The sequence below is a fragment of the Coptis chinensis genome, chromosome 5 (genome assembly GCF_015680905.1).
Source record: "Coptis chinensis isolate HL-2020 chromosome 5, ASM1568090v1, whole genome shotgun sequence".
NCBI lineage: Eukaryota > Viridiplantae > Streptophyta > Magnoliopsida > Ranunculales > Ranunculaceae > Coptis > Coptis chinensis.
The window spans coordinates 5,620,896-5,646,420 of record NC_141460.1 but is presented as its reverse complement, the minus strand read 5'-3'; the positions used below and the strand labels follow the sequence as shown (position 1 = coordinate 5,646,420).

The 25,525-nt window shown below is 39.3% G+C and overlaps 1 protein-coding gene across 1 annotated transcript; it reads left to right on the top strand.

Annotated features, from left to right (window-relative positions):
• The first annotated feature begins 1,604 nt into the window (after positions 1–1,604).
• LOC147496396 (uncharacterized) lies at positions 1,605–24,793 on the top strand. The gene is made up of 16 exons (XM_086559412.1): positions 1,605–1,783; positions 1,859–1,934; positions 2,031–2,162; positions 2,333–2,705; positions 2,790–2,885; positions 3,816–3,895; positions 15,506–15,581; positions 15,666–15,842; positions 16,169–16,273; positions 16,367–16,462; positions 16,544–16,636; positions 16,753–16,788; positions 16,903–16,944; positions 23,864–23,991; positions 24,079–24,205; positions 24,476–24,793. The coding sequence occupies exons 1-16, from the start codon at positions 1,708–1,710 to the stop codon at positions 24,632–24,634; spliced, it is 1,872 nt and encodes a 623-aa protein (XP_086415538.1). The 5' UTR covers positions 1,605–1,707; the 3' UTR covers positions 24,635–24,793.
• Positions 24,794–25,525: the final 732 nt, after the last annotated feature.

Sequence of the window (25,525 nt, the reverse complement as noted above, 5' to 3'; positions counted from 1 at the left end):
AAAAATAGTTTCACTATTAAGTGGAAAAAGTATTTACCGTTTGAAAATAAACAACATTCTAAAAATTGAAACATTGGCTCAAACATTGTATCAGATATTGCCTAAACCATTTACTATTACTAACAGCAGATACTCAAGCTAAGGATCTATCTTGACCAATTCAATCTTTGTCCAATGCTTCATTCATGACTTTTTTGTTCAGCTTCTTTTGCTTGTCTTTCTCTTGAATTGATTCTTGACTATCATTGATCTTCAACTTCCAACTTTTGTATCGTCACACAATAATTGGTATGTCATTTCTGCTCTCAAGAAGTCCACACCATGTTTCTTCAACTTTGATGTTAGAAACTTACTGACCCCTATGATTATTGTTCCCATGAAAAAGCACGTGTATATAACACAATAATTTCTGAATGGTGAAAAAGTATTAACATAAATGTCAAAGTAAAATCATTTCTTAAAAGATTATATATTCATCCAATTCTTAAAAGATTGAATGGTACTTACGTGATTTCTTGCTAGTTGCAGGGCATGATTTTCTATCCAGTATCAACTTTTTTGTTGGGTTATCTATAGCCAGATGTTTGTTGATTGCAACAAGGACCATCGTTGTCTTCTTCTTCAAGCTCACCATCAATTTCATAATTCATAACTTCTCTTGACGTGTCCTCATTATTCAAAACACTATGCCCATCATTTGGAGCAGTACATTTCAACTCTTTATAGTGAGTTGCTTCTCTACTATTATAGTAACATTGTAGGTTTGGATCTATGTCTTATTCATTTTGTTATCTATAATTAAACTTTGAGTTTCAATTTCCTATGACGATTTTTCTACACCAACAAACAATAATACGATACAAATGATTGAAAATTTATAAAAAAATAATCAAATTTTTTAATGTAATAACCCTTAAAAATTCACGATACTTCACGCAATTACAACACACATGCAAATAAGATTATGCATGTGTGTTAGAACATGCAGACAACTTTATGCATGTAAATTCGTTGCTCAAATTAGTTGTAAATAAAAGTAAAAATTGAATAACGACATGCTAATTACAAATTATTATTCTAATTATTTTCAGACAACTAACTCACAAATAAGATAAATCACAAAAGCTAGGGTTTTACTTTTAATGGTAGTTCATCTTTTTTATTGTATGAATCTTCATCACTATGTTGATCAAAACTTCTCATTCTCAAATTGTTATAAATTAGGGCTTTCAAATTCCATAGATTAGAGTTTAAATTGGGTATTGAAAGAAATTTAAAGTTGTGTGTGTTTAAAAATATTATAGTTTTAGTAAATTAATAAAGATAGATGGTGAGATGAGGTTGTATGCAAAACTAACAATGGTGATTTTTTAGTTTTCATTCGGTGTGACTTAACATAAATGAAGAATTGGGTTCAAAAGCAATAAAGAACAATACTGTCTTTGTAACCCGGTTTGTCCTGGAGCCTTAATTATTTGCCCAACGAAACTATAGAAGCGAAATTAATCCCCAATTTTGTTCTGGGCTATGTTAGACTTATACCAAAAGCTCAAACCCATCTCACTAAGCCCAATTAGGTTTAAAGCCCAATACCAACACAAGCGCGCGAAATTTCTCTCTTTCTTTATTTCTCCCGCTCTCTCTCTCTCTCTCTCAGAGTCTCGCGCCTCACTTCCCTCATTTCACTGTCTCACTCGAGATTTTCAAATGGAACAAGAAATTAAAGCTGAATTTGAAAACAGTGGGTTTACTCTTGATCAAGAAGAAGACATATTAAAGAAATGTAAGTCGTCCCCCTATATTTTTTTTACTTGCCATTAATAATTTATTTATTACTGTTACTTTTTTTTTTGTTTAGGTCTAACTTTTTGTATAAATTACAAACTGAGTGCTTCTGATCTCGTTTCAAGTTGGGAAGTTTACTGCCTCAACAGGTAATCATCAAACCTTAGGGCTTTGCTTCATATTTTTTCATTATATAGACATATTTGCCCTTGTGAATGTGTTTTTTTTTCCCCTTTTTTGGGCAGGCAGTTAAATGGGTCGGTTGTACAGAATGGTCACATGGATGGTTTCTTGTTGCGTCTTCAGAATGAGCAGAAGGAAAGTTTAATTAAAGAGGAAGCACATCCACATATCTACTCTAGCAATGATGTCGATATGTGAGTATATGTATTATCTTGATTCCATTTTTTTTTTTTTTTTTTTTTGTATACTTATATATGGCGAAAAACATGATTATCCATAATGGGCGATGGATATCCATTATTTCATTCTTTTTTATAGTGAAATGGGATTTTATTAATTAATTAATAGCGATCTGTCTATGTAGGATTCTAAGTGAAGAACACGAGGAAAACAAAGAGGGGACTATTGGAACTCCAGTAGACCGGAAAGAAAGATTGTACACTGAGACAATTGATTCAACGCCTGGAACGAATGTCATTGTGCCCTCTTCTGGTAAATCATCAAGATTGTCGACCAGCCATGTTACCCCTTTTGGGCAACGAATAAACAAGTTTGTTGTGCAATTCACATTGAACGAGTTTGCAAAGAAAGAGAATGATAGTAGAGAACAGGAAATTGTGGGCCATGAAGATGACATCATTAGAAGAGTTCAGCCCAGTGAAAGATGCTCTTTAGAAGTTCAAAGGCCGTGGCCAGAATCTGGTTGCAGGTTCATGTATGACAGGATTGAAGACAAGGTGGTTTAAGCTTACTACGAGAATTGTAGTTATTTCAAAGTTACTTATCGTGTTAGTTTTTGAATTATATTATTGTCGATGTAGTTTAATTCACTTGAGAACCGTATAAGAAGGCTTACTACTGCTTTTGTTGCTTCTGGACTCTATGAGGAATCAGTGGACCCTACTATGGCTTCACAGGTAATCTACATGTATAATAGTAATTCTCTAGTTATTTCAGTTATCTTTTTGCTTAGGATTATATCATCGTTTGCATCATCTTTCTCATATTATATTGAAGTTAGTTTGCATTAAATGAACAAACAGAAATTTACCACTCAAAATGCCATACTTGCAGAAGACGAGTATATGGAAAGCCAAAAAGACGAGAATGTCAAAAAATGAATTCGTAATCTTGGGGTTAGCCCAAAAAGTTTGAAATAGAAATCATTTAAAGATCTGCTAACATTTTGGGCGAAGTCATGAGCAAATAAAATCGATATTCTGTATACACATACAGATGTATACATGTATATGTATACAAACACGAACAAAAAGATCATTACATCTAAGGCTGTACTACAGGCGTCCCAATCAATTATAATGTCATCAACCTTGACCGTGGGATCATGAAACACCCGGGAACAAAGTATTGCTTTACAAGAGCAAACAACCCTCTAGTATCGTTTGGTTCCTGTCAAACCTAATAGTCCATGTGATTGCGTGAGCAATAATCTGGCTGAGCAGACGCCACATAGGAGATAGACGCTGCTGTGGTTGCTTGAAGAACATATCCCTCACAACACATTTGAGACATCAGGTCGACAATGAAGAGAGGCAAGAAAGACTCCCCAAAGATCTTTGGCATCCTGCAATCTAAATATAAATGCTGACTAGATTCTTCATCTTGTGTGTACATAACACAGTGGTTAATCAAATTCACCCCACTTTCTCTCAAGTTTTCTGTATTTTGAAGTCTCCCCTAAAGAAGAAGAATGTCCCACTTACTGTTTGAACATGCACTTCATAGATACTTCCCAACGGGGTTTTAATGACTAACCAATTTGCTTCTGTCAATTAATTGTTGGTTCACTTAGAAAAATTGTGTTCTGATAGTATTATTTACCACAGAAAAGTGCATTTTCGGTTGGAATGATTTCTTGTGATGGGGAAGGTCGTTTAAACGAGAAATCTATTTTGTTACAAGGCAGGTAGACAACTATTTCTTTCGCCCATCTCTTTCTATGTTCATGTTTTATTATTTATTATTATTTTTTTTTGGTCTGAAAGCGAGGTTTTTATAGAGGTCCCCTACCCCTTTTATTAAAATAAAATCATAGCTTGTTACATTCTCTCACATATTGCTTTCCACTAGCATCATCATAAACAATTTTCTTTACATCTTCTGTAAACGAACTTGGGACTAACTCTATGTAGCTAACAGTTGGTATGTTCTTAGCTAATGCATCAGCTAGTTTATTAGCTTCCCTAAATACATGGATAATACTAAAATGCTCAAATACTGCCTTCATCCTTCCAATGCCTCTGATCATCCTCTCTGCTTGCCATGGGTGCTTTGTTGCCTTTGTGAGGAAGGCAAGAACATTCTTCGAATCTGTTTGTACTCTTATCCCCTTTATGTCCTGTCTTATTGCCATGCTTATCCCATACTCAACTGCTTGTAATTCGATCATCTCGATACTGTGCTTGCTGGATCTGCCCTTACTTGCTGCAATAACTTCTCCCCTTTCATTCCTTATCACTGCTGCCCATCCTCCATTAAGTCCTTGTAAGGTGCCATCGGTATTAAGGTTATAAATCCCATCCTCTGCCTTCTCCCACGAACATAATTTCTGCTGCCTCACCTGAAAGTTCACATCAATGTTCCAAGTATCCATAAATTGTTGCATTTCTGGTCCTTGCTGCATCCTTAGATTCATCGCCATTAATTTTATGCGTGCATCTGTTATAACTGCTTGGACCACCTGAGTTGCATACATCTGTTTATTGTCGAAGATCCTCGCATTCCTAGCTTTCCATATCCAATACATGAATCCATTCCATACCAGCCGAACTGCATCCTGTTGATGCCCCTTCCCTTTCTTTTCAGTTTCTATCCACTGTATCTCTCCTTGCCAGGTTGAAGCTAATGGTTTGTTGAACCCCATCAGTCGAAGCAGCTTACCCCAAACTGTTTGCGAGAAGGTGCATGCATAAAAAAGATGCTCCTCTGTATCCATTTCCCGCCAACATAGCACACAGTCATCGGTATCGACCACCTTCCATTCTTTCATTTTTCGCAAAGCTTTTATGCCTCCATTCATCGCCATCCAGCTGATAAAAGAGTGGCGCTGTATTTTGTTCGAAAACCACACCATACTACTCCACTGTACTGATTTTCGAATGCCCCTCAAGCTGTCATAGGTATCTCTCATATTATACTCTCCATTAATCGAGGCAGTCCACACTATTATCTTCACCACCCATTATTTCCACCTCCTCAATCTGCTGTATAACCTCTGTTGGATGGACCCTCATGTTCTGGGGGAAGTTCCATTCTCCATTCTCTATGAAATCGGAGACTTTAGAGCTCAACTTACATGCAGATATATATAGTGAGTCTTGGGGGAACTTATCTCTCGGTATTCCGCTGGGGTGCCAAGGTTCATACCAAAAACTAGTATCAGTACCATTGCCAATCTGATGAGAGACTATCGTTGATGCTTCTTTTCTTGCTTTGAGAACATTTCTCCAACTCCATGAACAGTCATGTGGTATGTTCAAATTCCAGAAGCTTCTGCCTTTGATCAAGTTTTGATGCACCCATTGCACCCATAGGTTGTCTTCTTTGGTGATGATTTTCCATGTGTTTCATAGTAGCCGCTTGATTTGCCTTTTTCAAGTCCCTTATGCCCAAACCTCCTTCATACGGATAACATAGATCTTCCCATCCAATTAATGCATGTATCTGTAAGCAATCTGGTCTTGTCCACAAGAAATTTCTGCAAAGTCTATTTATATCATCAATAGTCTTTTGAGGAATTGAAAAGCTGCAATCCAATAGACACTCAGATTATTCAACACTGCTTTGATCAATTGTAACCTTCCTGCATAGGATAGTAACTTCCCTTTCCAGCTTTGGATTCTTCCGGTGACCTTCTGTATTAATGGACAACAATCCACTGAGCTCAATCTTGTGGTGATTAACGACAATCCTAGGTACTCAACTGGCAGCACTCCTCTTTGGAATTGCAAAGCTGTCTCAATATCAGTACTGGTTGTGTCATCCACACCTACAAAGAACACATTGCTTTTCTGAAAGTTCACTTCCAAGCTCGAGGCCATTTTGAACACTTCTAAATTCTCCTTGAGTTTGGTAGATGTTTGCACATCACCATGCAAGAATACCATTAAATCATCTGCAAAAGATGAGTGATAACAGGTTCACTACATTTATAATGTAACTTATATTGCTCCCTTCTCACACTATGCAACATGATCTCTGAGAATAAGTCCATGACTAGCACAAACATATAGGGGGACATGGGGTCACCCTGTCTAATACCTTGGCTTCCTTTGAAATACCCGTATGAGGACCCATTGATCATGATAGAGTAGGTGATTGTTTCCACACAAGCTTTAACCCAAGTAATAAATCTTTCCGGCATGCCAACTTTTCTCATAGCAAATTCTATAGCTTCCCATCTCACAGAATCATAAGCTTTCCTCAAATCAACTTTGGCAGCACATCTAGGTAGGTATGCATCTCTGTGATAATCATGCATGATCTCTTGTGACAATAAAATGTTTTCCTGTATACTCCTCCCAGTTATGAAAGCTGATTGGTTGGAATTAATAACTTTGGGCATCAAGTCCTTCATCCTTCTTGTCATGACTTTAGTTATACATTTATACATCATACCACAGCCAGCTATAGGCCTATAATCTCCAAGAGATATGGAAACTTGTACTTTTGAAATTAGTGTAATACAAGTTGTGTTTACCTCATTAAGCAACTGATTTGAGTGAAAGAAATTCCTTGTTGCCCTAATGAAGTCATCTCCAATGATTCTCCATGTCCATTTGAAGAAGAAAGATGAGAACCCATCACTTCCCGGAGCTTTCTCATTACCAATGTTAGCAAGTGCTTCTATTATCTCATCCCTAGTCACCTCTCTCTGTGGCTACTCATAATCTGCCATACAAATCTGCTCTCTCGGTCCAATTTCTTGAAAAATTGACAAGTCCACTTGCTGCATGTTATTGGGGTTGTATAGTGCCTTATAGAACTCCACACATTTAGTCCCAATCTCATTAAAGTCTTGTATCACATTCCCAGCATTATCTTTCAAACAAGTGATTTTGTTAACTACTCTTCTTGCCTGCATGGACTTAAAGAAGTAGTTTGTGTTGTTATCCCCCACTGCTACCACTTGATCCCTTGATTTCTGCTTGTACATACCCTCCTCTGAAATTGCAGCTTGTACAGACGTTTTAATAACTTCCCTTTCTTTCGTAATGGGTACTTGGTTCAGTGGCTGTGCTTGTAACTCTGTTTGGATCGTATCCATTTCTCTTGTGGCTTCTTTAACTCTATTCACCACATTTCCTACTCTCTCTCGGTTCCATTGGATGAGTGCAGCCTTTGTAAGTTTTAGTTTCTTCATAAACACATACATCGGATTTCCAACTGCTGCACTTCTCCACGCCTCCTCCACTGTGTGCATGAAGTCTTTCTCTTTGTACCAGAAATTATAGAACTTGAAAGCTTTCTTTTTCTGATTCATTTGCGTCATTGATGTAACAATCATTGCCGAATGATCTAATGTTGCACTTGGGTTCAAGAAATCAGCCTCGTGATCTTCATGTTCTCCTACCAATTCTGCATTGCCCATCACCCAATCCAGTTTGCAACTCACTCTGTCTACTTGCTTATTAGTCCATGTGAGTAGATTGCCTTTGTTGGAGATATTGTTAGGGTGCACGAGGGCAATTTTGTATTTACACATATTTATTATGATATTAATAATATAAGAGAGAACCGACCAGAGAGAGAGAACACTCGACTCTTTCTATTCCTTTTTCTCTCTTCAACTCCTGTATTTTGGTACCTTAATTCTCAACTTGGTATCAGAGCAGGTGATTATCTTCTTTGTTCTTTTTTTCTTTTTCATCTTCTATCAGTTTGGGACATAAATCAGTTGGTTGTTTTGGTTAGGGTTTAGGCAAACCAGTTTTTTTTTATTTGTTGTTGCTGGTTTTGTGGTGTGTGATTAAACCCTTCATGGTTTAAGGATTTGATATCTAGGGTTTGCTTTTGTTTTTGATCGGTGTGGATTTGTCATCGTAAGGAGTTAGTTTTGTTAAAGCACGTTCTGTATTTGTGGTTGTGCTCACGATTCTACATCGATCTCAAGAAGGCATGTTCTTGTTGGTTTCCAGTTCGTGAAATCTGCTGCCAACCCCTGTCTCTGTTTTTTTTTCGCAATGGGTGACCCTGCATTGCAAACAGCTGTGAAGTCACCTTTGTATTACGTCAATGATGATCTGGGTAAGCCTATTACTAACACCCGTTTGAATGGGCATAATTATCTGTCATGGAGTTATGTTGTTGAACATTTTATTCGTGCAAAGAAAAAATCTAAGATTCTCACTGGTGATCCTCCCGATTCCACTGATCCCACTTATGAAAATTTGATGGCATCTAATTCCATGGTTTTGACTTGGTTGTGGAATAGTATGGAACCGAAGGTACTTACTAATGTACAATTTTTGCCCACTGCAAAACGAGTTTGGTCCTCCTTAAAGGAGATGTATTCGCAGGAGAATGATATATCTCGTATTTATGATTTGTTTGAATCTTTGTTTAAAACAAAACAAGGTGACCAACCGATTGATGGGTAGTATAGTACAATGAAGGGATTGTGGGAAGAACTTTTACTTTATCAGCCCTTTACCAATGACTTGGAAAAACAAAAACAACAACGTGAGCAATTACAGGTTGCCTTGCTTCTGCATGGATTAAATTCCGAGTACAGTGTTTACAAAGACCAAATTTTAGCAAGTGAGACGGTTCCTTCTGCAGCTCAGGCTTTTTTCGCCTTCTTAAAGCGCCCGGGGAGCATGGTGAGTCTCTTTCCGTTGCTAAGGAGTCATCAGCCTTACTTTCTATTCCTAGCAATCGTGGTGGACATGGTAATTATACTAGTGGTCGTGGTTCCTATGGTTGTGGAGGTCGTGGTAACTAGGGTAATGGTAGAGGTAATCGTGGTCATGGTCGTGGTTGTGGCGACAGGTATGACGGTTCTTATGAAAGGAAGTGTACTCACTGTGGTAAGGATGGGCATACTGAGCCTTTTTGCTGGAACAAATTATGGATGACCTTTTGCTTATGCAAATCAAGTTTCTGATCACACTTTTGGTCCTTCCGCTGCTGCCACCCCATCTGCTCAGTCTGACCCTTCTACTGTTGACATTTTGGGTCAAATTCTTCACTGTTTGAACTCTATTTCGGATCCTTCTACCACACCCACTTCTACTATGGCTAGTTCTGGTAAGTCTGCCAGTTTGGTGATACCCTATACATCTTGGATCATTGATTCAGGAGCTAGTTCTCATATGACCAGTAATCCCTCTTTTCTTTCAAAGTTTGTGCCCACTAAGACTAGTATGACTTTAGTTGATGGTTCCTCGCGTCCTGTTCTTGGTACTGGTGTTCTTCATCCTTCTAAGTCCTTAGATTTGCAGTCGGGTCTGTGTTCCTAATCTTTCATTTAATCTTGTCTCCGTTAGTGCACTTACTAAATCTCTACATTGTTTTGTAACTTTCACTCCTACTGGCTGTGTTTTTCAGGACCTCAAGACGAAGATGATGATTGGTTCGGGGTATGAGTGTGATGGGTTATATGTCTTGAATGTTGAAAAGTCAAGTTTTGTTTCTGCTTTGAGCGCTTCTGTGTCTCTACTTCAATGGCATTGTCGTCTTGGCCATCCGTCCTTGGTTAAGTTGCGTCAGTTACTTCCTAATTTGAGTCCAGTATCTGTTTTAGATTGTGAAGCATGTCAACTGGGAAAACACCATCGTAGTACGTTTCCCAGTAGGGTTGACAAGAGGTCTTTGAGTCCTTTTGATGTAGTCCATACGGATATTTGGGGTCCTTCTAGAAATAAAAGTTTATCTGGATTCCTTTATTTTGTGGTGTTTGTTGATGATTTTTCTCGAATTACATAGCTATATATGTTAAAAGACCGCATTGAACTACCTCGCATTTTGTCCATTTTCTACAATGAAATTTTAACACAGTTTGACAAGAAAATTAAAATTATTCGTTCTGATAATGCCTTAGGGTATGTTCAAACTTGTGTGAGACTTTTTTGTGAGGATCGAGGTATTATTCATCAAACCACTTGTCGCAGATACCTCTCAATGAGCGGAGTTATCGAACGAGCATGAAACCGTCACTTACTAGATGTTACTTGTACTATGATGTTTTCCATGAGTGTACCTAAACCATATTGGAGTGATCCTGTTCTTATTGCCAATTATCTAATCAATCGTATGCCGACATCAGTTCTAGATAATCAGTCTCCTTTTGTGTTGATGTATCCTAAGCAATCGACTTATGGTTTGCCACCACGAGTGTTTGGCTGTGTTGCATTTGTTCATGTGATGGGTCTTGGTCATGACAAGTTGGACCCTCGTTCTATAAAGTGTGTTTTTGTGGGTTATTCACGTATTCAAAAAGGGTATCGATGTTCTGATCCTCTTACTTTCGCGTCGGTATTATTATGTCGTCTTGATGTTGTTACTTTCTTTGAGTCTACATCATATTTCTCCACATCAGGACAGTTGTTTGATCCCGATTTAGTGGCTTGTTGTGAGGGGGAGTTGCTTAATCCTCGTCTTCAACCGGTTGTTCCCTTTCCGGTGGTTCCTTGTGAGGAGGTGCCTCCCTTACCAGTTCCATGTGAGGAGGTGCCTAGTTGTGTTCCTATTACGATGAAAGGCACCATGCCTATTTATGCTCAGTATCATCGTACTTTTCCTCGAAAGCAGTTTGCGATTGTTGAATCTGCTACTGTTACTACTATTGCACCAGCCCCAAACCACTCATCATTTTCTACAGAGGCTCTTTCGATTCCTGTTAAACGGATCCGGTCTCAAGTTGAACCCGTTGCTAAACGGACCAGGTCTCAAGTTGAAACCGTTGCTCAACGGACCAGGTCTCAGACTTCTCATCCTATCTCTCATTTTGTTTCTTTCCACCGTACTGCTCCTGCTTTTCGTATTTTTGCCTTGTCTATGTCTTCTATTTCCATTCCATCTTTGGTTTCCCAAGCACTAGCTTCTCCTGGTTGGAAATTAGCCATGAAAGAGGAAATTTTAGCCCTTCATGAAAACAAAACTTGGGAACTTACACTTCTTCCACAAGGGAAAAAAACAGTTGGATGCAGATGGGTTTTTACAGTTAAATACTTACCAGATGGTTCTGTTGAGCGTTTGAAAGCGCGTTTAGTTGCTAAAGGGTATATCCAAACTTATGGAGTTGATTATATGGAGACGTTTTCTCCTGTTGCTCGGCTTAATTCTGTTAGGATATTGCTTTCGGTTGCTGTGTGTAAAGGTTGGCCCCTTCATCAGTTGGACATTAAAAATGCATTCTTGCATGGCGTGTTAATGGAGGAGGTGTATATGGATCAACCACCTAGGTTTGTTAGTCCTGGTAAGGAAAATATGGTGTGTAAGTTAAAAAAGGCTATTTATGGTTTGAAGCAATCACCGCGTGCTTGGTTTGATCGGTTTAGTTCGGTGGTTATCCAATCTGGTTTTCATCGATCTGTTTCTGATCATTCTGTATTTGTTCGGCATTCCGCTTCTGGCACTATTGTTCTTATTGTGTATGTGGATGATAATATTATTTCTGGTTGTGATGCAGCTGGTATTTCTGATTTGAAACGGTATTTGGGACAGCGTTTTCATACGAAGGACTTAGGTCTCCTTCGATACTTTCTCGGGATTGAGGTTGCTCGTTCCAGTGAAGGTATTTCTTTGTCTCAGCGAAAGTATTTTCTCGACCTTCTTAGTGAGATAGGGCTTCTTGGTTCGAAACCCGTTGATACTCCAATGAATCCTACTATGAAGCTCACTGCCGAACAGGGGGAGGTATTCTCTGATTATGGTCGGTATCGTCGCCTTGTGGGCCGTCTAATTTACCTTACAGTGACTCGTCCAGATATTACTTATGCAGTTGGTGTTGTTAGTAAGTTTATACATGCTCCATGTACTTCTCATTGGGATGCTGTCATTCGAATTTTGAGGTATTTGAAGGGTTCTCCGGGTAATGGCCTTCTTTATCGCCCTTCACAGACACTAGATATTTGTGGGTTTTCTGATGCTGATTGGGCAGGTGATCCTATAGACCGTCGGTCTACTTCGGGGTATTGTACTTTTGTTGGTGGCAACTTAGTCACTTGGCGTAGTAAGAAGCAGAACGTTGTGGCTCGGTCTAGTGCTGAGGTTGAGTCTCGTGCTATGGCTCACACAGCTTCTGAGATGTTGTGGGTTCAATCTCTTTTGTCAGAAATGGGTTTTCATGCTCCTCCTATGTCTATGTTTTGTGACAATCAAGCTGCGATCTATATAGCTAGTAACCCAGTGTTTCATGAGCGTACTAAACACATCGAGGTTGATTGTCACTTCATTCGTGATTTAATGATGTCCAAGAAGATTGTTACTCCTTATGTGCAGTCTGGAGATCAGCTGGGTGATATTCTTATCAAACCGTTAGCTCGTAGTAGTTTTTCATCTATGTGTTCCAAGCTGGGCATGTTTGATTTGTATGCTCTAGCTTAAGGGGGAGTGTTGGAGATATTATTAGGGTGTACGAGGGCAATTTTGTATTTACACATATCTATTATGATATTAATAATATAAGAGAGAACCAACGACGAGAGAGAGAACACTCAACTCTTTCTATTCCTTTTTCTCTCCTCAACTCCTGTATTTTGGTACCTTAATTCTCAACTGTCTTTATATCTGATGTCTACTAATCCTGCTGAATTTACATAGTTTAAGGGGTCCTCAAAATGAATCGGTCTTACCTCCACTCCCCCTGCTTTCTCTTGAGAATTTAAGATCGAGTTCAAATCCCCTAATAGTACCCATGGCTTGTGTTTGTACATGAGAGGTCTGTGATGGTCCTCCATAGATGTCGTCTAGTGCTCATATCTGTACTGGCATATATAACTGTCACTATGAATTCTTCTCCTGCTATTGTAGCCACTTCCATCGTTAACTGCTGTGGATCTTTTTTCAGTACTGTAGCAATGCATACTCTCGGATTCCAGCAGACCCATATATTCCCCATCTCATTGTCAGAGAAGTTTCCCTCCATCTGCCATCGTGTAAAGGTTTTATTAAACACTATCTATGTTCTTTTGTTTCACTCTCGTGTCTACGATTCCCATAATACTTATATCAAACTTTCTGATCAGCTCTTTCACTTCTACTTGCTTAAAAGCCTTATTGAATCCCCTTATATTCCAGCATGCTAAATTTATCATTTACGTGATTTTGTGTGTGTGTGTGGGGGGGGGGTGGGGTTGTAAAGAGACTGGGTTTTGTCCCGTCTTTGTTCTTACTCGCAGTCACAGCTTGCTTTCGGGTCTGCACTCTATCTTTTGTACCTTCTTTCCCTCTTCCTTCTTCTGGTCCTTTTGCACAATGTTGGATCCTACCCCCTTGTAGTAGGTTCAGTTCCTTTGTGGAGCCCTCACCAGTAATACTTACTTGCTCAGTGTCTCCTTGACCCATCCCTTTCTGCTGTACTTGTCTCTTATCAGTGCCCTTGTTACCTTCCCCTTGGTCTGCATTAGGTGGGTTACTGCCATCATTTTGGTTCTTCTTTAGTACATTGCCCTGGTCTGTTTTACCCCCCTCCTCCACATTTTGCTGCAGCATTGGTTCTGCCCCTTCTTGCACTTGAGAACAACCTTCCCCTTCCAAACTTCGAGCTTTGCATCTATGCTTCTTACTTGGTGATTCCCATCCATCCTCCTCTATGTTGTGTATTTCCCTCACTTCTGGAATTACATACTATCGCAATCTCTTCATTTTCATCCCCCCTTGCTGTTGAACTGATTGCTTCTGGCCTCCTTCATTACTTTCAGTTTGAGGCTTTTGTACCCACACTTTATTCTTCTCATCTCCACCAATTTGCTTTTTCTTCGGGCAACTTTGGTTTGTATGTCCAAACACTTCGCAGTTCAAACATCTCGATGGTTTCCAATTGTATTCAAAAGAGACTTTATACACCCTCCTTTGATCAAGTATAATTGGGATGTCTTCGGGGTATGAACACTTTGCCTCAATCTCAACACAAACTCGTGCATATGAGGTTCTTGTCATGTTCTCAGTTAATCTATCTGTGAACATAGGTTCTCCAACAGCACTTCCTACTTGGCTGAAGCCATCTTTGTTCCACATCTCCATTGGCAGGCCTTTGATAACCACCCAGATTGGAATGGTTCGAAGTTCTCTAGTCTCAGCCTCCACAAACAGCTTCCAAGGCCTCAGAACAAACAATTGGCTGGCAATATGAAATGATCCAATGTTCGGTACTGTTTTTCTGTCCTCCTCTTTCTCAAACTTAAAGGTGAACATAGTATCTCCATATGGTTTCATGAGAAACTCTTTATTCCCCCACGTTCGACTTACTATCTCTTTCACATAGTTGTAATTCATCCTCTTCCCAACAAAAGATCCAACAACCAGATTTTCAAACTTTTTGTTATAATTTGAGAATTGCGAGGTTGCGACATGTATTACTGGCTTACCATTCACTACGGTAGGAGGTACAAACGAAAGAGGTGCACTTCCTACTGCCTTATTCCCTAAAACCTCAGCCCATGTGCTCTTACTTTCTGCTGGCTTTTCTACCGTTTCAGCATCTTTGCCTTGTGTTTCAGATGATTGCGTCTCTTTAAGTTGCTCATTCTGTTCTGCCTCAGTACTACCTCTTTCCCCAGTCAGAGCCAAAGAGTCCTTTCTGTTGTTATCCTCTTTCCCCGAGTAGCTTTTGAGTGCCTCATCCAGTGCCACATCCATAAGCCTTTTCTCTTCACTCTGCAGCACGATTCTGCCATCAGAGTTTTGTCCAGTTCATCTTTTGTTCTGAGTTCAGCTTTTTCCTAAACCTTTCCAGTGATCCGTCCCCATACTTCTTCAAAATGACAGAAAGTAGGTGTTTCTGGGTTTGCGGCTTCTAACCCCTCGATCTCTTGTATTTTTTTGCATGTATTTTCTGTTTTTTGGTAAAAGGTCTCAAATGCCCCTAATGTTAATATCACCCCCTAAGAGGTCCCCATTAACAATTAAATTGCACCAATTGATCCTGTTCATGTTTTATTATTGCAAATTAGTCATGAATATTAATGTTTGGGATGAGTGCAAAGTGGCAGGCTGAACTGTTGTTTTGGCTTACGAATTACTAGCAGTGTGTGGAAGTAGGACTCATTGTTAGATGGGTTTATTATGGATTTAATACTAATTGTCTAATTTTGATATAGTTCAGTCAGGTGATCAGCTGTTCTTTAACTCTTTAACAGGAAAATTTGGTGTAAACGAACACTATCAACGCAATGATATCTTTATATAAGTAAAATCTCTCATCAGTGTGATTTCTGACTAATTAGATTCTTGTCTGAGAATTTCAAAAATAGATACTTGTAAGACACCAAACCATGAGTCCAACTTCCTACGTGCCCACTAAAATAGAGGGATTTCATGATGCACATATTCATTGTAAAGTTTTTTTTTCCAGCGTTGAGCAATCGGGAGGTCAGCGTGTGCGTCTTGACTTACAGAAACTAACCCAGTATTCCTTTTTCCCAGGCCAGGTTAATTTTAGTTAATTATTAATCATAACTTATCTGTGTGATTCTTGTTTAGGGTTAATGAAATCAATAATGCTACTTGGACAGGTGGTAGGAGTTGAGGGACACAATCCAAGTGGTCACTGCTTGGTCGCATCGAAGGTGTTTGATTCCTTTCCATTCTCAGTCTCCCCTGATGTGGAATTCCCTCCCGCAAAGAAGCAAGCTATGGACCACGAATTTCAACCAGATTCTCCTTCCAGTACACCTGAAAAGCTAAGTTTGGTATGGAAAATTGCACCCACTTCCTTCAGATTGTGGGGTTCACAAAACAACTTAGTTTTTGTATGATAGCATCTGGCAACCTTTACGTGCCTTTGTATCATTAGATAAATATAATGTCAAATCTATAAGAAATTCCCAGTGATTTTAATTAACTGATATAGGGATCTTTTGTATTTTCGATGCATGGTAATTGGTCTTGACATGTTGTTGCCTGTACTTAAGCTGATAATATAGTACATTGCTACTAACATAAAAGACAACCGGACTACCAAATGTGCTTTTTATCTTCGATTCATCTATGGAAAGTGATTTGATTTTTTCGACAGGTTATAGCCGCAGGTCCTTTCACCACGACTGATAACTTGTTGTTCGAACCTCTTGTGGAACTGCTTGCATATGCTACAAGAAAGCAGCCTCAGTTACTTATGCTGGTAAGAAACAAACTCTTTCCAATTTGCTAAAATTTGAATCTTCCTGTGGGATTTATAGACACTTCAACTCTTAGGCTCTCATACTTTTGGCAGCTGGGGCCCTTTATTGATTCTGAACATCCCGAGATTAGGAAAGGAACGATTGATAGAAGCTTTGATGATATTTTTCACTCAGATATTCTAAGAAGGGTACAAAGTCTTGCAATTTTTTAGACTCTCGAATGGAAGACGTTTTGCACTCTTTCACATTATTTCTTTTGCCTGATCCAGTTACAAGATTATGCCGAATATATGGGTTCTGCTGCTCGAGTGGTTCTTGTACCATCTTTACGAGATGCTTTCCATGATTTTGTTTTTCCTCAGGTGCTGTCATTGCCAAATTCTATAAACAATCCTTTTCTCCTGACATTAGAGTGATGCTTTAATTTTGAAACATTTAGATTTGAAGACTAATATTTTTGTTCATCTTCATTTTGCAGCCTGCATTTGATATCCATTCAGATCTCAAAAATCAGGTATATTCTTATGTTGGCTTCATTCATACTAAGTCTGTTTTCTATTTTTTCTGCACTGGCCCTTATTGATTATTACTATTCATATTCATTGTTCTTTCTTCTCTCTTGACCCAGATTACCTGTCTTCCAAATCCAGGGCTTTTCGATGCAAATAAGGTAAAACGGCTGATCTCTGCCCACTTATACAGAATTGGAGAAAGTGTCTATCTATATCATCTATGCTGTTTCGTGCTTTTCCCAACCAAACAAAATAGACTCGTCCATGCTTGTGATGTACAATAAGGACTTTGAGTTTCATTTAGGATCTATATAACATTGACACTTTACATTTTCGAAAAATAAATAAATTGTGCCGGTCATGCTCACCCACCGACATTTGTCAAATACACGGATTGCGCTGATGCAGAAGTTTCCATGTTACATTTTCTAACCCTAAAACAAGAAGTGACAAACAAGGAGTGAGATGGAAAGATTTTGTTCGTTTGTGTAGAAAGAGAGACAGTAAAAGTTAGGTCTTAAAGTGAGACCCATCATTTATTTATAATAACAGAGTTACAGTGTACATAGGTTGGGCCCAAGTATAGGCCCAATAGGACTAATATTACAATACTCCCCCTCAAGCTGGTGCGAAGATATCCAATAAACTCAGCTTGCCAATGGAAGAGCGAAGATCAGCAGGTCCCACTGGTTTGGTAAGAGTATTAGCAATCTGTGCCTTAGTCCTAACAAAGGACGGGGAGACAATCCCAGAACGAATTTTCTCCCGTAGAAAATGCACATCAATCTCTATGTGCTTAATCCGCTCATGTAGATGAATCGAAGCTAAATAGATGGCGACTTGTTTTGTCACAATGAAGTACGGATGATCCGTGATCGCGGCAAAACCAAGCTCTCCCAAAATAGATCATGAACCACATAATCTCACAAGTGCCCAAAGCTAGGGAACGATACCGAAACGGAGATGATCCGGAGACAAAGATCGCTTCCTCGGCTTTTCCATGAGATAAGGTGATTCCCACGAAAAAGCATAATGCGGTAGTGGGGCGCTGTCGATAGAACCTCCATAATCGAAGCGGTGTAAAGATTAGGGACCCCGTGAACCGGCCGCATAAAAGAGACCTAAGCCAGGGCAAGACTTTAGGTACTTCAGAATATGCTCCACTGCATCCATATGAGATTGACGTAGAGCATGCATGAACTGACTAACTCTGCTCACAACATAGGCAATGTCTGGTCTAGAATTAACTAGATAAATAAGGTTTCAACAAAACCGATAAGCTGGTGGATCTGACAATAATGGTCCCTCGTCTGCAACTAATTGGCTGTTAGGCACTATAGGAGTAGAAACTGGTCGACAACCCAGCATCCTTGTATCAATCAGAAGATCTAGAACATACTTTCGATGAGATAAGGAGATTCCCTTGGGACTACGTGCAATCTCAATGCCAAGAAAGTAATGTAGAGGACCCAAGTTTTTAACCTCAAAAGACTTCCCAAGGGATTCCTTAATTTGTACAATGCTTGATGTATCGTCTCCTGTAATAATAATGTCGTCCACATATACAAGCAGATAAGTCGCCCCCGTGAGTTCGTAACAAACAAACAATGTATGGTCCGAAGTGGCACTCGGTAAATCCATCTTGTAACAACCTTTTGAATCCATCTTGAACCGTGCTCATGGTGACTGCTTAAGCCCATATAAAGATTTACGGAGTCTACAAACTTTCCCAGCATACTCCCCCTCACCACAAAAGCCTGGTGGGGGATCCATGTAAATCGTCTCAGCTAGATCTCCGTGAAGGAAGGCATTCTTCACATCCAACTGATGAAGATGCTAATCATAAGAGGTAGCCAGGGAAATAAGAAGTCGAACAGATTTTAACTTGGCTACCAGAGCAAAGGTCGCACCAAAGTCACGTCCAGGTACCTATGTAAATCCTTTAGCAACCAAACGGGCCTTATATCGTTCAACTGTACCATCTGCCAAGTACTTCACTGTAAAAACCCATTTGCATCCAATAGGGCGAGTCTTGGGAGGTAAAGCAACCATTTCCCAAGTCCGATTCGCTTTCATGGTCATCATCTCACCGCGATATGGCCTATAATGTGGATCCGACAGAGCCTCGAACCGATCACGGTATCCGAATGGAGGAAACCGAAGTCGATATGTCCGATAGAAGAAGATATACCTCGATAAGAGACAAACTGTGCAATAGGATGGTTAGTGGGAAAACCGTATTTGTCTGGGGGATGCCTAGTCCTGGAAGGAAATCAAGGGGGCTCAACAACAGGAGAATCAACATGAGCAATCATAGGGGAGTCAACAGTAGGAGCAATCACAGTAGGTAGATCACTAGAAGGTGAAGGAATGTTACCTGAGGCAGTGGGCAGAGCATGAGCATGAGTAGAAGTGTGACGAGTATACACCTGTAATGGTTTAGTAGGAGGGACCACCAGAGGAGTATCAAAGACAGGAACAAGATAAACATCGGAAGACGCCTCCTCTGGGGAAGACAAAGGTTCCTGCACAGATGTATAAGGACCAAAATATGCACTATGCTCAACAAATGTGACATCCAAGGTATGATAGAGGCGACGACTAGGTGGATGATAACAACGATACCCGCGGACATAGGGGATACCCTGAAAAGACACCGAATGGATTTATCATTCAATTTGGTCCGGTAAGACTCTTTATCATGAACATAGCAAAACTGTACCAAACACACGGGGAATAATGGGAAACGTAAACCGACTTGGGTATACAAACCTTACCATTAAGAACTCTATTGGGGGTAAGAACCGCGATAAATGGGATGTTATCAAAGTCGACGATTCTCGACTTGAATATGCGACTCAAGTTGAATCAAAAAGATCAAAAGGGCGTAAATCGTTACAAAATACCAAAAATCGTAGGAATCGGAAATAATAACGATTCAACGATTCAAAAACAAAGAATAAAGATTAAATCAAGAACGAAGAAAAAAAGAGAAAAAGATAAAAAAATCAAAGAACTAACGGGTAAGAAAAAAGATAAATGCTACTTCTTCTTCTTCTTCTAATTCTACTTCTGCCAAGAAGTTTTTTTTTTTTAAACTCTCCTCTCCTACCGATCTTTTTTTTTGTTTTAACAAACAAAAGTCCAGTCTAATTTTATAAAAGAGGTCCATCCATATAATTTTATAATTTTAGAAAAAGATAATATTTTATTCTAGTAAGTCAAAATTAGACCCAATTTCAACAAAATAATTTTTCGGGTCATGGTCAGTCTTATAAGCTTTTTCCATATAATTTCATAATTTTATATTTCCATGTTTTCAGAAATTTCAAATTTATCTCCATACATCCATTTGTGGAATGGAGATTTGGGGATTTTTTGGGATTTGGGGATTAGTAATTTTCTTATGGTATATTTATATATATAAAAATTTACAACCCCTATATATAAAATGGCTTGAATCTTACGATTTACGATTCGACACGATTCACGATTCGGTAAAATGGAAAAGCGATTCCGTTTCGATTCAAGAGTTGACAAATGGGGATCGGGAACATGCGCGGCTAACACCGAACTACATCCATAAGACTCGATTTTTCGTTTGGCAACACCACGGTGTATAAGGACAGTCGATTCTTTGAAGGATACCCTGTTGGTTAAGACGGGCGACAAATTCGTTGGAAACATACTCCTTCGCATTATCAGACCGAAGTCCGCGAACCACGATATTGAATTGAGTTTTAATGAGCTGGAGAAACTGAGTGAAAACAGGGAGAACCTCAGATTTCTTGCGAAGTAAATAGATCCAAGTACACCAAGTATGGTCATCTATAAAGGCCACGTAGTACTTATGGCCAGAGAGGGTAGTCATAGGAGAAGGGCCCCAAACATCCGTATGAATCACATCAAACATACAAGGAGATCTAGAAATGCGAGGAATATAAGAATTACGCACATGTTTAGACAAAGAACAAGTATCACAATGAAAAAGAGTATTTTTGCATGCTTTTATTAATTCAGAAATAAAATACATAGATACTTGAAGTTGACATGGCCCAACCGAAAGCATGCCAACTTTTCAAAGACTCGCCAGAAAACAAATAATGGCGACCACGAGCAGCAACACACTAGCATGCAAACTTCGATATTGGTGGAAGCAGTCTTTGGGGGACAAGGGGGTCTCCAAAGTAGTATAGTCCGCGATGCTCATAGCCCCGCCAAAAATCTACCCATCACTTTCGGGTTCAAGATAACAAGAATGGGGTAAGAAAACAACGAAACATTGATAATCTTTAGCAAGGCGACTAACGGGATAATAAGCTAAGTGCTAAGTGAGGAACATGTAAAGGCCCGACTCTAAAAGAGATAGCGGGGATAATCGAACAAGACTTTACGGGTAATAGTGGTGTATGAGCCATCCCAAGGCGGATGTGATGTGAAAAGGGTGTGCTATCGACAATAATCTAGACTCGCGGTCATATGATCATTTGCCCGGAATCAAGGACCCAACCGGATGGAGGGGGAACGAACATGGAACGCGATGAGGTGTACACGTGGCGGCATCATGGCAAAAGTACTAGATGTCCCTCACGTAGAGACATAGCATGCATAAGCCGATCAATCTGTCTTTGGGTAAAAGTCCCGAATCCTCGAAACTCCCCCGAATGATGACTACCGAAATATCGCCAATAGTCGCAATACTGAGGCTTCTTTGCCTCCTAAGCCCCTCGACCCCTCTTGGGACGAAGCTCGGATGCAACTGATAGCAACTATCAATAAGGTGGCCACTGCCCTTGCAATGATCACAAAAGCGTCCACGAATGTTCTCGGATGGAACAGTAGAACGAAAGCCAACAGAAGACCCCTAGGGTTGAGTAGTAGCAACAAACGCCATCTGATCAGCAGAAGACGGTGCATCAGAAACCACTGGAGAAGAAGTAATCCAAACACGACGCTCATGTTTCTCAATAACGGCATACGCCTCACCAAGAGATGGAAGAGGTGCAGTATTGAGAACTTGAGTGCGAATGGCTTCAAATTCAGAGTGAAGACCCATAAGGAACTGATGAACTCTCTGTTTCTCCTCACGCTTCTAAAGAGCAGCCATAATAGTTGGTGTCATACTAGTAATACTGGATAGGGAAGTGTAAGCAGAAAGCTCCTCCTATCGCTTCTTCAAGTACCCAAAGTAAGCTAAGACAGAAAGAGCCCCCTGTGTAGCCTGACCCAACTCACGGTAGAGCTCATAAATTCGAACCTCATTGTTCGTAGTAGCATACATTTCGGAGAGAGCAGCCTACAAACCATCAACAGTCTCATAAAAGGTAAACATCTCATAGACATCAGGCTCCATAGAGTTGAACAACCAACTTAGAATCATACAATTGGTCATGGACCAACTATTGTAGGTAGGGTTTGTATTAATTGGACAAATCATTTTGTTGGGAACAAGCCAATCCATCTTCCCTTTGGCCCCAAAAATAAGCGAACAAAACGAGCCCAAGAGTGGAAATTCCGCCCATTAAGAAGAGCGGTAGTAATTTTCTTCGAAGAAGAGAAATTATTCAACAAGGAGACATTATCCGTACCTTTAGAGTCTTTATCTGTCATGATAAGGGATATAGTGCAAAGAATAGTACCTTGATGTGAGAAAAAAGTTATAATCGCCGGGAACCTACCGGAAAAATGTGATAAACGCCGGAAACCTACTGGAAAACTGTGATAAGCGCCGGAAACCTACCGGAAAATAGTAGGAGGCAGCCAAGTTAAATTTCGGATCGCCGACTCAATGGCACAAGTCGGCTAATGCAACATGCGTCATTTGTCCGAACCATGAAGAAGAAGGAAGGGGGTGGCGGCTAGGGTGGTGGCTAGGGTTTGATCTCCTTACTTCTCTTTTTCTGTTTATTCTGATACCATGTAGAAAGAGAGACAGTAAAAGTTGGGTCTCAAAGTGAGACCCATCCTCTATTTATAATAACAGAGTTACAGTGTACATAGGTTGGGCCCAAGTATAGGCCCAATAAGACTAATATTACAATAGTTTGTTCATTGACAATCGGAATAAGAGAGAAAAAGGAACAAAGGGAAAAACGTGGGTGTGGAGCAATTGCATTTTGTGCTTTAAGAAAGACTTTCGGAAAAATATAGGACATATACATGACATACCCTTAAACAGAAGATTTTTTTTTTTTTGTTTCAACACCTGCAACCCCTCGACACAGTCCTTCCACCAGACCACCACTAGCATCAGGATTCTTTTTTCTTCCTATAGTTATTTATTATCATCAGAGGAGTGGATCTCTTTATAATTATGAGCAACTGTTCCTAGGAGATCCCCATCAAAACACAGGTTCTCTATTGGAAGCTCTACCTTATAAAGGAAATTCCTTGAAGTACACTTCAAAGCATGTATTTTGAAGTAAAGAAAGGATCTGGCATTGTTGAAGTAAAGAAAACAAGTCATTCAGTTGGGTGAACGGATTAAGTCAGGTCACAGTGGAGTAAACATGGCTGGTACCCGTCTATTGAATTTTTATGTTTTTGGGTAAGTGGGTGAGAATCTGTAAGAACTTGACTTTTTCACTGAAGGATGTCATCTTAATCAGCAGGTCTGCCTAACAAAAAAATAAAAATAAAAAAATCAGCAGGTCCATCTTCTTTCGAGGTTCAAAACCTGAAGGAGATTTTGCTGTTCAGCCATTTGTTGCAATGTGTATCTTGATTTTCTAAATTCATTATAGAAGACCTGTCTTGGGTTTCCTTTTCCAGAGGTCTCATGTCGGCTATCTGAGCAGTGAGCAACACCAAACATCGATTAATTATGTTGTAATTATAGAAAGCCCATTGTGCAGACCTATTTATCCACAACTTCAGGGTTTTTATTTAATTATTTATCAGATTCCACATTTTTTAACAAGTCGAAAATTTTAAGTAATTCGGTTAAATTGCTGCTTACCTAAGGATTTTTGCAAGTTCCTCGCTTGCTCAACTTTATAGATCTTACATGGTACTATTGTAGTATGTGGACGAAACCTGGCACCTGCTGTATTTGTGATACGAAGTTCTGTGTTTCAGATAAAAATAGGTTGCTGCAATGTGGATATCCTGAAACAGCTTAGTGGGGAAGAAATCTCAAGAATTCCGGCTGATGTATCTAGGGATCGCATGGCGCGACTTGCTACGCATGTTCTCAGCCAGCGCAGGCACGTGCCAGGCCCTTTATTTTGGGGGATATAATGAAGTTAAATGTAAATTATATGTTAGGCCTAACAAATTCTTTGTCTAAACAGTTTTTATCCTCTGTATCCACCATCTGAGGATGTTCCGTTGGATCTTTCACTTGCTCCAGAAGCTCTCCAGATTCCTTCTATTCCGGATATTATCATCTTGCCTTCGGACCTGTCTCCCTTTGTGAAGGTAAGCGAAGTTCATGTGCTGAATAAGAATTTCACCAATGCTCTATCCAGACTCTACGTCTATCTATCATTTAAAAAAACTACTGTACTACCATCCCTTGCAGTAGTTACTTTTGTCCTGTTTTTAATACAATTTATAATTACCCAGCAAAAAAAAACAAAAACTTGCAGTAGTGGCATACATTATCAGTTTGTGCTTGAAACCAACATCATAAACTGGCAAAACTGTAAACTGATTCTTAGGTTCAAATCATGATTGTCATTATAACAGGTTCTTGCCCTTGGCGAAAAGACTAGTACAGGAGAGCAAACCAGGTGCATCACTGTGAATCCTGGAAGATTGGCCAAGGGGGTTGGAGGAGGCACCTTTGTAGAGATGAACTATCACGAGAACCCTGACAGAACACATGCTTTAATTTTCCATATGTAGTTTTTTTTACCGGAAATCAAATTTGAGCGTATCATTGTAATCCAAGAAGTGGCAAACATTAACCCACTCAATCCAACATCTTCGGCACAACTCCATTTCTATATTGAGTATCCATATTACATTCAGCTCATTGAAAGTATATATTGGATTATTGGTTCATGAAATCTGTCGGTGGGATGTTGTACATTTACTGGATTTGATGATGGTGCATGTATGTGTCCCCCCTATGCTTGTTTTAATACCAATTATATGTTTATACAAAGAGGGAAATGGAGAACATGGAGAAGACGAAGGGAGCCTTTTAATGTTTGTAGATTTAGCCTAATTTTTCTAACTGATTTTGGGTTTAATCTCCCTGGTTCATACGCATCTTGAATAAAAACCACTCTACTACGTACTAACCCATAAAAACCCTTTCTTTTTCTAAAACACCCGAATTGACTAAAATATCTCCACATAAAAACCTAGATCTCAAATTTCTCTTTTCTCTTTCTTCTCGCCGTATTCTCTCTTCTTGCAAATCTTAGATGTTCTGCAAAATTAAATTCACATAGAAGGAGATGACAAAACAACCCAAAAAGAGGAGAGAAATACCCAACAAAACAAAAAAATCAAAAGTTTCAAAAGAAGATGCTCCTGTGAGAATGAAGCGAGTAGTTCAATCACAAACAAAAATGAAGAAAGCAACAACCGATAAAAAGACGAAATCTAAGGTGAAAATCATATTTATTTTTTATTTTTATTTGTAAATATACGAAATCTAAGGTGAAAATGCTTAATTTATTATATAAATCTGCATTTTCATATATAAAAATACAAATACATATATATGTGTATGAATTAGTAAATTACATACATAGCTTCATATGTAAATTCATATTTAAGCATATT